At 37.9% G+C, this 11,334-nt stretch overlaps 2 protein-coding genes across 3 annotated transcripts; one reads left to right on the forward strand and one right to left on the reverse strand.

The window, feature by feature from the left end:
- Positions 1 to 293: 293 nt before the first annotated feature.
- LOC135712804 (probable RNA-binding protein 18) lies at positions 294 to 1,354 on the forward strand. 2 transcript variants are annotated; one of them, XM_065235864.1, is made up of 4 exons: positions 294 to 382; positions 446 to 504; positions 643 to 717; positions 785 to 1,354. In XM_065235864.1, exons 3-4 carry the CDS (start codon positions 649 to 651, stop codon positions 1,181 to 1,183), a joined length of 468 nt encoding a protein of 155 aa, XP_065091936.1. In that variant the 5' UTR covers positions 294 to 382; positions 446 to 504; positions 643 to 648; the 3' UTR covers positions 1,184 to 1,354. The 2 variants fall into 2 exon arrangements, with proteins under 2 accessions (XP_065091936.1, XP_065091935.1); XM_065235863.1 differs by having other exon boundaries at positions 301 to 382; positions 446 to 512; positions 605 to 717.
- On the reverse strand, positions 1,270 to 2,842 carry mRpS25 (mitochondrial ribosomal protein S25). The gene is made up of 4 exons (XM_065235862.1): positions 2,535 to 2,842; positions 2,347 to 2,453; positions 2,196 to 2,283; positions 1,270 to 1,575 (listed from the first exon to the last, which is right to left on the reverse strand). Exons 1-4 carry the CDS (start codon positions 2,669 to 2,671, stop codon positions 1,401 to 1,403), a joined length of 507 nt encoding a protein of 168 aa, XP_065091934.1. The 5' UTR covers positions 2,672 to 2,842; the 3' UTR covers positions 1,270 to 1,400.
- Between the last annotated feature and the right edge of the window lie 8,492 nt (positions 2,843 to 11,334).

Below are 11,334 nucleotides of genomic sequence, written 5' to 3' on the forward strand. Positions count from 1 at the left end.
CCGCGCAGAATAGGCCTGTAAAGCTTTCCCCTCGGCTTCCCCTTAACGAAAGAGAGTCGGTAGAGCGAATCGATCGAAGCAGATACGGCATTTTGGAATATTTGGCTAGCATTAATTTTTAGTGCAGCACAGATCTACTAATGACTTTGCGATGAACGTCACCGACCTTGGATGAACTATACAGAAATGACAGTTCTTAAGCGGTGTAACTTCAGAGAACGGTGTAGTCGACATTGAAAACAAGTTTACATAAAATTTTGCGAGCGTATTATTCAGTTTTTCAAAAATTAATTCTTGTTTTCACGTTGAAATCGTCACATTCTCAACCGATTTTAGTGCTTACAAAGATTCTAGTCATCCAAAGCTCCAGGCAATGGCGGAGGTAAGTGATTTTCTTCGATAAACACGACCATTATCTGCACCATACAAACATTCTCTTCTCCAGCCCCCAGCGCAGGACGATCGCAGGCTTTGGATCGGAAACCTGGACAGCCGTGTGACCGAGTAAGTTGCTTATCCTTTTTGATCATCATGCTGAATTTCAAACTTTTAAGCGAACATAGTTTAACCGCCTCCCTTTTCTTTTCCCACTATCGGTATCAACTATTGAAAATTGCGCAAAAATGCGGTAAAATTGAAAAGTTCGACATGCTGTTCCACCGTTCCGGGCCGATGGCCGGATATCCGCGGGGGTATGCCTTCGTGACGTACGAAAGGGTTAAGTTGTTTGATCTTGAAAATAGTCTGTAGTTCATTGTCGTTAATATTAAAATACCTATTGCAGCAAAGAGATTCGGAATCTGCACTGGGGGTGCTCAATGGCAAACTGGTCGGAGACAAGCATATGGTCGTTCGGTGGGCAAAAAACGTCAATCGAGACGAAATGGAGAAGACCAAACCAAAGCTGCAGATTCCGGCATTGGCCGGTGGTTCTAAGGCCGGTCCCAGCGGCCCGTTGAGTCAACAGACTAAAATCCAAGCTCTGGAAGCCAAACTGAAGATGATGGAAAGCAAGTCGGATGATTTGGTCATTAACAAATCGATCAATGCAGAACGGCCAATCATCGAAAAGTATCAATATAATAAGAACCAGCCACTGCAGCGGCCAGATCCTTCCAAGATGAAACGCAGCTCTAACCGAGGCGGAAGAAGTGGACCGTACAAATCCAGTCGGTTCAAGTGAAGGGATACTGTAAGCTAGTATAGATAGCATAAATTTGTCGGAGATTTATTTCAATTCTATCATGTCTCAAGTAAGTATGTGTCCGCTTCGGTCATTTGCTAGGTAGGATGTTTTTTATTCTGATATTTATAATACACTTAGGCAACGAACTAAACTATGTAACTGCACGTACCGGAGGGTCTTCCGACCGAGAACTGGTAGAAAAGAAAGTCCCTGCTTATTCCTTCATCTGGTAGATGTACTTTCCTCGCATGTGTTTCGGCACTGGAACCACTCCGGGGCAGGGCAGCTGACCGGGAACTTCGCAGATGCAGTGCTTTGCGCAACCTACGCCAAAGTTGGCCGGATTGTCTTGCTTCTCGGCGAGCTTGGCTTCCGCTGCCAGGGTTTCTCTGGAATGGAGGAGAAGATGTAGAATAGGGGTACTTCAGGTGGCAGCCCAAGTCTAGTAACGAGATTCGTTTGGGCCTGAAGATCAAGAAGATTAAAGCAAACCGGAAGGAAGGAAGTAGTAAATCATACTAAGGCCATAGCTAACGTAGAAGTCGATGAATATTTCAAATGGTCCTATCTGGTTTGATCGATTCTCTTAATAGATTTTCTCTTTTGATAACCACTGTTATGCACACAGATTTTGTGCTATTTGCACCACATAGTTTGATAAAGGAGGTTCCTATCTAGGGTCCAAATCTTCAAATACAACAGGGAAAAGTTTTTGCAGTCGAGTTATCAACGAAAGAGAAATTCGATCAATGCAGACAGGACCTTTTGAAATTTTTTATCTAGATTTCCAAGGAGATCCACAACGGAAACCAGCAAACCTTGCCATTAGCGAGGAAGAAACCTTAGGTGGACATTCCAATTCCAACAAGAAAAATTAGCTGCAGAACCGCTTATACAGGCAAAAATTGGCTTATGCAGCTGTTAACCGGCTAAATTATTGTTAGCTGGGATCTCTGGGATTGTGTGTTCAATGAAAAGTTCATTAGATTAAATTATAAGAAGCACTCACGATGATTTCCCCACGACCTTCAACAAATGTTGCATGATTTCATTCCGGTTTTTACTATCAACGTCGATCAGAATTTGTTTGCCATCCTCTGGAATTATACAATTCACCATTAGTAACATCTGTTATAAACCAAAGTGATCACAAGCATTACCGTAATAACACTTGATGAACGGAGAAGGTGTCATGTTCTTGAATGTTACAACCTGAACGCCCGGGTTTTTGTACTGTATCTGGGGAATGGTCCAAAATACGAAATCCCTGTCGGAAGAGGGAAAAAAAAAAACCCTGTTATGTAATCAACTAAGCTTCCAAGGGGACAACTTTCTTAGAGCAGCTTACCTCGCTCCCTCATGATGATCTCCGTAGGTATTGTAGTTTACGCTGAAGACCTTGATCTTCTGCTTGAGTGCTAACCGGCCGGCACTAAGATATTGAATCGATCGGCGAACCGGAGCCTTTCCCTTCATGAACGGCATGGCGGCTAATTTGGATGGCGAATTTCACACAATGTTGCAGCAATTTTTAGGATAATTAAAAACCGCCAGCCTCTGCGTGATTATGCAAACGATTTTACACTGAATAGTTAAAATTTTGGGTGGAATAGTTAAAAGAGAATCGAATGTTACGCGAAAAATATCCCATGAAGCACGTTGTTTACGTTTAAATTTTAATGCAGATGTTTTTTTTTTTTGTTATGACAGTTTTGGACGAGTGATCAGTCGAAGTCACGCGGTTTTGGGTTTGACCCGTTACACCGTCGTTTGTGTTCATGAGATAAAATCAAGCTGAACAATGCATTAGGTCCTAAGTAGCATTGACAGATTCTCTTCGTCGACTTTCTCTTTGCATCCTCGTACACAGCAAAAAATTGAAATATCGATCAACGTAATTCCAGCTGATGTATGCAGGCCAGTGACAAGGCCTATAGAGCTTTTTGACGTTTAATCGGCGCACACTACTGCACTATTTAAATCGAACGAGTACGAGCAAGAGGGAAACAGATTAGTGGGAAAACAAACCGTCCATTCATTTATGTGTGCTAGATAGAGAAAGACGATTAAACGTCAAAAAGGTCTATACCAACAGCAGCGTTTGACAGTAGGCAGCATGTCCCGGGCTCAAATCGTTTATTTTGCTGTGCTGGGCCCGCTGTCACGGTACAACATGTTGCCTACGTGCCTGCAACTGGGCTGGATGTATGAAATAATTATGTAATTACACACAAAAAACAAAAATTGTTGGTATAAAAATAATGCAAATTCAAAATAAAAGTTTCCCAAATTTCGTAGTTTTAACAGTGAAAATTTTCAAAATGAAAGCTATATCTTTGGTTTGAAAGTTTTTCTTTCACTTCTGACTTGTAATTTTAAAAGTGTATTTTTTAAAATAAAAGTTGTTCAACTGTCAAAAATACTTCTTCATAGTAACGTTTTTGGCAGCACTGGACCTCACATTATTTGCCGCCAAAGTAGAATTGACGCGACGAAAATAAAATCGTTCCACGGAATTTCATTTTTTTAATGGGTTAATTCGATTAATTCGGTGTTTGGAAGCTGCCTCCGGTGATCGATTGTGATTCAGCCGCTGCAACAGGGCATGTAGGTGAGTTGGAAAATTATTTTTCTTAGGATCGATTACATTTATGTTTACATTGTAGGTACGCTATTACTTGACAAACAAGCGCTTACATCGGATGGTTCCGGCCAACAAATCCCGTAACAGAGTGAAGCGTCTCGACCGAAAAAACTATCCTTACAACAAACCCCGTTACATGGCACCTAACTCATCATTCCGGAAAGTGACCACCAAACGTACGTGGGCGTAGAACATATGAACGTACAAGACAATGATGTACAGGGAATTATCCACCAGCTCACTGTTTTGGTGTTGGTGAACCCCCACTATATTGTATTGTATGTCGTTGTCTTAAAGGATGGAAACACGAGGAATGCTTCGAAATGAACGTGGAGCTTAGGTTCGACTCAATACTTTGACCATTACAAGACGGACAAGAATCTGACTCAACCCATGCCACTTAGAAGACTCAGGACGATGAACAGTAGGATTAGCCTTCCTTAGCCTAATAGGGCTAGGACACAATCTGCGCTGGTAACATAAACTATGTTTTATTTTCTTTGTTTTTTTTATTAAATAAATGAATAAATTTATGTTTTAAATATGATACAAACATTAGTTTGGCTACTTTTCTTAATCTTGAAAATCATTAATATGATAATATTTAAAATTTAATATAACAAATATATTGTCATAATAAAAACAACTCTTTTCGAACTGAAACAGTTTGCACTTCATTTTGAAAGCATTGGTTTTCCTTTTGACAGTTCTACAATTTGATTCAAAAGCATCAACTTTTAAAATTAACGAAGAGCTAAACTTTTGATTTGACAAGTTACACATTTTTATTTTGAATGCTTCAGACTTTCTACCAAAAAGAACCAACGAAAACTTTTAATTCTACCAATGATTTTTTTAATTTTAGTAGTGATTATTTTTTGTGTGTAGGTATTACAGCGTGACGTCACAAATGAACTCAGTTTTCATCGGACAAAATTGTTGATAGTTCAGTGGTACCGATTTGTTAGGGAGGGGAGTAAAACTACAGACGGTATAGTAAACACAGACCGGCGGATACGAATCTAGTGGAGCCAAACGAACTGTCAAAATGTTGAGCCAAACGGACAAACGAATAATGTGTGGAGAGTATTGTAATCCCGAACATGGTTTTCCGTTATTATGTTTTTAATGATAAAAACGTTTAATCTTCTTGGTGTCTTGGGTGCATTTATTCTTTATAATGCAAGAAATAAGCGCACCGAAGACACCAATAACATGAGACGTAAACGAGCATTTTTATCACACTTTTTAATAAGTTAAAATGCTGTCATTTGTCCAGTTAGACGTGAAGTACGCAATAGATTCACATTGATCTAACACACAAAATAATCACTATTTGATCTCACAGAACTTTATTTTTGACACTGTTGACTCTGGGTTTTGTTCCAGACAAATTGGTTACATTCAAGATTCTCCGGAAGATTTGATTGCATACTTGTATCATTAACGGATTGAGAATAATAAACAAAATCGGCACTATTTTCGCCGTCATGTTCATCCGGGTGTAGGAAAATTTCGTCGAGATATTCAATATCTTGATACTGCATACTTGATACTGTCGAGGTTTGTGGGCTTGGAAGTATGTTCTCAATATCATCAACGTCATCCTCCATACTACGATCAGTGCGTTTTAGATGAGAAATTTGCTGGACATCTGAGTAGCAGGGAATCGCCCCGGAAACTTTTCCGATTTTTCCTCCACAGTCCAAATACACATGCTCCTCGCCAAAGTGCAACTAAAATCGGTTTGAAAAGCTTTGTTGTTAAGTCTTCACTTGTGAAAAATAAGTTTACTTACGCTACAAAGTCGGTTACTTCCGACTATTCGAAAATCTTCCGGTAGTCCGCAAAACAGTTTTCATTGTTTCAGAATGCCATTCTTCGCGGGGAATCGGAAAAAAACCCAACATTTTTTATGCCATAGTGGGAATTATTCATGCAACCTTTATATAAACACTTCATTTTCAAACCAAAATTAAAGCTTGTTTACATAACAGCTTGCTGCACTGAATACGAGTCATTCTATGTGTAAGCATTTGCAATTGTAGCTAGACAATAGGAAAAATAATGTAAAAATAACCGTGCTGCCATTTTTACGGAATTTCTATCCGCCAGTCTGTGTTTACTATACCGTCTGTAGTAAAACCACTGCGTCCATTATTTGAACTAGCGGTCAAGCTAATGGTACCATAGAGGTAACTCTAAGACCACTGGGTCCCGAAGAAAATCATTATTATTTTTGGCTCACTCAGTACCAGAACAACGGTCCCAAGCAGTCCCAAGCTATTCACTCACCCCTGCATGTTCTGCATGAATCCACACACCCCTGATGTTATCTGTCAAACTTTCATAGCGAATCAAAACAAACATAGTGTAGTAATAGAATTTCAACTAGAATAGGGTACGTTAATCGTTTGCTTGGGACGAATAGGCTACTAAAGTGGTGAGCCAATTTAAAATCGTTAGTTTCGTATTGATTGTTGATGGTACCTTAAAAGTTTTTCCGAAAAAAATATTTTAAAATTTCCGAATTAAAATTTGAGAATTTGCTCACGTTCCTCGTGGACATTACAGAAGTGCGGTTTACAGAAAATCAAATAATTAAAAAAACAGACTAAGTCTACATAAACAGTACCACCAACCGGTGGAAACTAATGATTTTAAATTGACTCACTACTTGACTAGTTGGAAGCGAACCAACCCCAGGCTGAAAGCCTCCCTAATAAAGATAAATAATAATAATAATACTTGACTAGCCTATTGGCCCCAAGTATATTTATAAGCTTACCCCATTATAGTTGAAATTCTAGTACTGCACTATGTTTTTTTGATTCTCTATGAAAGTTTGACAGATAAAATGAGGGGTTCGTGGATTTTCCTGTGTTTCCAGGGATGCATCGATTAGCTTGGGACCGAAGATAGTAGAGCTGAGCCAAAAAGTTGAGCACGTTTCTTCGGGACCTACTACACGGAAACGAATTTTGTTCATTTAAATCAAAAATATAAATGTTCATTCTATAAACATATTATTCATTCAAGATAAATTGACAAAATGTTTGCATCAAAAATATGTTTTTTTTTTATTAAATTCATGAGCATGTTTATTTCAACAATATATGATTTGAGTAAACTATTTTTAGCGTGTCATGTCTTCCTCGGAACTCAACCGAAAACGACCAGCAAGCAGCGAGACCGAAGTCATCGATCAGGAAACCCATGTAGGCAATCATCCAAATAATGTTCCAGCTCGACAAAACCAGCGGAGCCCGAGGCGAAACCCCACAATTCAACGTCACTCCATCGTTTCGCCGAGCGTCATTCGACCCTCCCCCATCACATCGAGAAAAAAAAAACGAAAACCCGAAATGGATTCTGAATCTATTCCGAGTATTCAATATGGAAAAATACAAAATACAACTTTTCAATTCGAGGAAATGAATGAACTCCATCGCCAGCACTGTCGATTGTGTATGGCAATTTTTGATATAATCAATCGTCCTTCGTCCTCGTGTTTATTCGTGAAATTCACATCACTTACGTAGGAAATCAACATGGCAATAAGGCATTTGTGACCAGCAGAAACTTTCTGGTCATATGAAATAGGTTCAAATCTGTCAAAATTCGCCCGTAAACTTTTTAGTTTTGGCATTGTTTATTGCAAAATAGTGAACTTTTCATGAACATTAACGGAAAATAACTCACCAACACCAGTGGACCGTGAGTTCCAGCCTTAGACTGCACACTAAGATTTTTAAACAGTATACCGAGGGAGGCGACACATCTAAATCTCAATTCTTGATTCTTAAAAAATCTCACAGTAGCGAATCAATCTTAGGAAAATCGTCTTTTTTTTTCTCGCATCTTCTTGCATCTACTTGCATCGTGCATCATAATTTTGCAGGAAATCTTCAGAATCATCATCAATCTTCTTTCAATCTACTCAGCGTGCGCGCAGCTAGCCACAGCAAAAAACTATTTTTCCTGTATCGTAGATAGAGTCGCCCCCCTCGCAGTATACTGTAAATTGTTACCGAATATGGAACAGGTGATGTTTCTGTAATCCATTCGGTAATTTTTCAATTCGTTAAATTTTCTGTCAAAATTTACTGACCTGCGGACTGTAAATTTTACTTAACGATCAGTTAAGTTTACCATAGCGTTCAGTATATGTTTTACCGAATCTACTGTACTTTTTTTTCAGAGTAAATCATAAAGAATTTTTATTGATTAATTATTTGTTTCTTTCATTCACCAACCCAAACATTCATTCGACTATTTAACCATATATATTTTTAATAGGCATTTCCATATTGCGTTCGTACAAACATAATAATAAAAAAACAGTAATGAAGCCGGACTCAGCAAACCGTGGACTTTTGAGCCAAACTCAGCACTTTTAAGGAGGATATTGAGTTTCCTAACGTCTATGGCGTTTGAAAGAAATTGACCCAAAAATGAAAATAAATAAAATTTTCGGTGTAAATTTAACACAATCTAGCAAAAAAAAGTAAAGTACTTACATTCCACAACATAAAACCGAAGAACACTCAACATCGAAATGGCAGCAAAGGTTGTGTTTGACAGTACTAAGTTTACAAATCTGTTCAGTAACTTTTACGGAAATGCTGTACTTTATTGCAGTTTGTTTTTGTAAAACATTATTTTTACAGTATTGTGCAGTCCAATTGAGTGTGAAGTGTGCAATACATTCGTTACAATTTTTACAGAATGGTGGAATCGCAGCCATTTATACCATTGACAGACATACAAAGCAGTACCGTTGTACTCCTTTAATCGAGTACATCAAAAGGTACAATTTAAGGTACTAGCTTAAAGAAATACAACGGTAGTACAACCACAAACGAAGTGACAGACGGAGCGGCTCGAAAACTTTGGTGACTAACCTGCTATTTCAATTTTTCAGTGTACCACATGACAACACCACAACTACTGGATTGTACCACATGGCAACACTACTACTGGATTGTACAAGCATTTTCACCAAATGTATTAGAATGTTTTGGTTCTATCTCTTTCACTCTACTCAAACTGAAAACTGACAAAATGATACACTCTTTGCACAATGTCAAAGAATCATTGTACACAAAATCAACTTTGTTCAAATCAAAACAGAAAAACTAACCCATCTGGTGGATGATGGCACAAGCTTCCAAGAAAATTCTATTACAGTGAACCACATTATTTTAATGGATTTCTTCGCCAGTTAGTCGTCTGTCACTTCGTTTGTGGTACAACAGTGTACTTTGTATGTCTGTACAAGGTATTACAGGTTCAATCGGCAAATTCATGCATAACTTTTCAAAAGGACGTAAGTCGCAAAAATAAACAAATCGATATTTTGCATCTAACCGAATATAAAATACATGCTTTCCTACGAGTTAATGAAAAACAAGGTTTTAAATTGTAATGCATTATGGAGAATATATTTAATGAACGCCCTATGTGACCTTCTTTCATTGTTTTTAAAATGGTGTTGATACACCCTTTTATCAACAATCAATACGAAACTAACGATTTTAAATTGGCTCACCACTTTAGTAGCCTATTGGTCCCAAGCAAACGATTAACGTACCCTATTCTAGTTGAAATTCTATTACTACACTATGTTTGTTTTGATTCGCTATGAAAGTTTGACAGATAACATCAGGGGTGTGTGGATTCATGCAGAACATGCAGGGGTGAGTGAAATAGCTTGGGACTGCTTGGGACCGTTGTTCTGGTACTGAGTGAGCCAAAAATAATAATGATTTCTCGATGAACATTTCAAATGGTCCTATCTGCTTTGATCGATTCTCTTCATCGACTTTCTCTTTTCATAACCACTGCTATGCAAACAGATTTCGCGCTAATTCTACCACATAGTTTGATAAAAGAGGTTCTTATCTAGCGTCCAAAACGTCAAATACAATAGGGAAAGGTTTTGCAGCTGAGTTATTAACGAAAGAGAAAGTCGATGAAGAGAATCGATCAAAGCAGATAGGACCATTTGAAATGTTCATCGAGAATTTTCTTCAGGACCCAGTGGTCTTAGAGTTACCTCTATGCTTTTATTGTCAATATGACTTAACTGTTAAATTTTGATGATAACACAAAAACTGCAGATACGCTCACAGTGAAGCGTCGTATGTGAAAAAACAAAGCAACCACTATCAATCAGCAAATGCGTCAAGTTTGTATGTTTGTTTTTGTATTTCCGGGAGCAACATGACTATTATTTCAAAAGTATTCTAATAAAATTGCACTTTAATCTTGACTTTAATATTGAACTTCACATACCAATCTGACCAGTGCTTTCTTAATACGAAAAACACAAAACGTATAACATCTGACGGCAGATTATGCGGTGACCCTCTCATCTCCGCTTTTAACATCGATTTTTTCACAACTCTGGGTAGTTATGTAAATAAACCAACCAACCGACAATTCCTCAATGCTTTTCGAGCTGCCGACGTATCTTCACTGCAAAACAAAAACCGGTGTATCTGATTTGACGTATGTGAAAACCCTTCTGTCAAATAGACGAACCATGCAGGGTGTATGTAACAATCAAGGTGTGATACCGACGAATCAATCAGGGTGTATGTGAGTAGTACACAAGTAAAAGGTGTATGTTTTTGTTTTATCAAAAGTCTTGTCCGTGTTTGCAAAACTCGACATTTTTCACAATTCTCTTAAACGCTATCCCTTTATCCATCTAATAGCACAAACAGATTAAAAAAAATAGCATTAACTTTTAAATAGCATTTAATAATCTCATATAAACATTGCTATCCAATGTTTCTAATTTCCTATCCAATGTTACATACACAAACGAAGTGACAGACGGAGCGGCTCGAAAACTTTGGTGACTAACCTGCTATTTCAATTTTTCAGTGTACCACATGACAACACCACAACTACTGGATTGTACCACATGGCAACACTACTACTGGATTGTACAAGCATTTTCACCAAATGTATTAGAATGTTTTGGTTCTATCTCTTTCACTCTACTCAAACTGAAAACTGACAAAATGATACACTCTTTGCACAATGTCAAAGAATCATTGTACACAAAATCAACTTTGTTCAAATCAAAACAGAAAAACTAACCCATCTGGTGGATGATGGCACAAGCTTCCAAGAAAATTCTATTACAGTGAACCACATTATTTTAATGGATTTCTTCGCCAGTTAGTCGTCTGTCACTTCGTTTGTGGTTACATACGTCGTTTTGAAAAATTATGCTTGAATTTGATTTACAGTAAATTTCGGTAAATTTCTGCAAATTACGGAAATTCAGCAGTTATGATTGCGGAAAATTGGTAAAAATAATATTCGGTAAAAATTATATTTCACCGAACAAATCCAGCAAAAAAATACCGAACAAGATTTAAGAAATTTGGTGTGTGGACCTACTTTTGCCAGACGTCCGTACTTTTCTTAAAGGACTTTATCTCGCACGGTAGCACACTGAACATCGATTACACCGCTCTTCTGTTCA

The sequence above is a fragment of the Ochlerotatus camptorhynchus genome, unplaced genomic scaffold, assembly GCF_037179485.1.
Source record: "Ochlerotatus camptorhynchus isolate MF236.1 unplaced genomic scaffold, CSIRO-AGI_Acam_v1.1 ptg000503l, whole genome shotgun sequence".
Lineage (NCBI taxonomy): Eukaryota > Metazoa > Arthropoda > Insecta > Diptera > Culicidae > Ochlerotatus > Ochlerotatus camptorhynchus.

Bases quoted from the DNA above. Each gene is read 5' to 3' on its own strand.
- mRpS25 (XM_065235862.1), bottom strand. From the start codon at position 2,671: ATGCCGTTCATGAAGGGAAAGGCTCCGGTTCGCCGATCGATTCAATAT. The intron at 2,454-2,534 runs GTAAGCTGCTCT...CTCTTCCGACAG, and splicing joins GATCATCATGAGGGAGCGAG to GGATTTCGTATTTTGGACCA. The intron at 1,576-2,195 runs GTGAGTGCTTCT...CCTCCATTCCAG, and splicing joins AAGGTCGTGGGGAAATCATC to AGAAACCCTGGCAGCGGAAG.
- LOC135712804 (XM_065235864.1), top strand. From the start codon at position 649: ATGCTGTTCCACCGTTCCGGGCCGATGGCCGGATATCCGCGGGGGTAT. The intron at 718-784 runs GTTAAGTTGTTT...TACCTATTGCAG, and splicing joins CCTTCGTGACGTACGAAAGG to CAAAGAGATTCGGAATCTGC.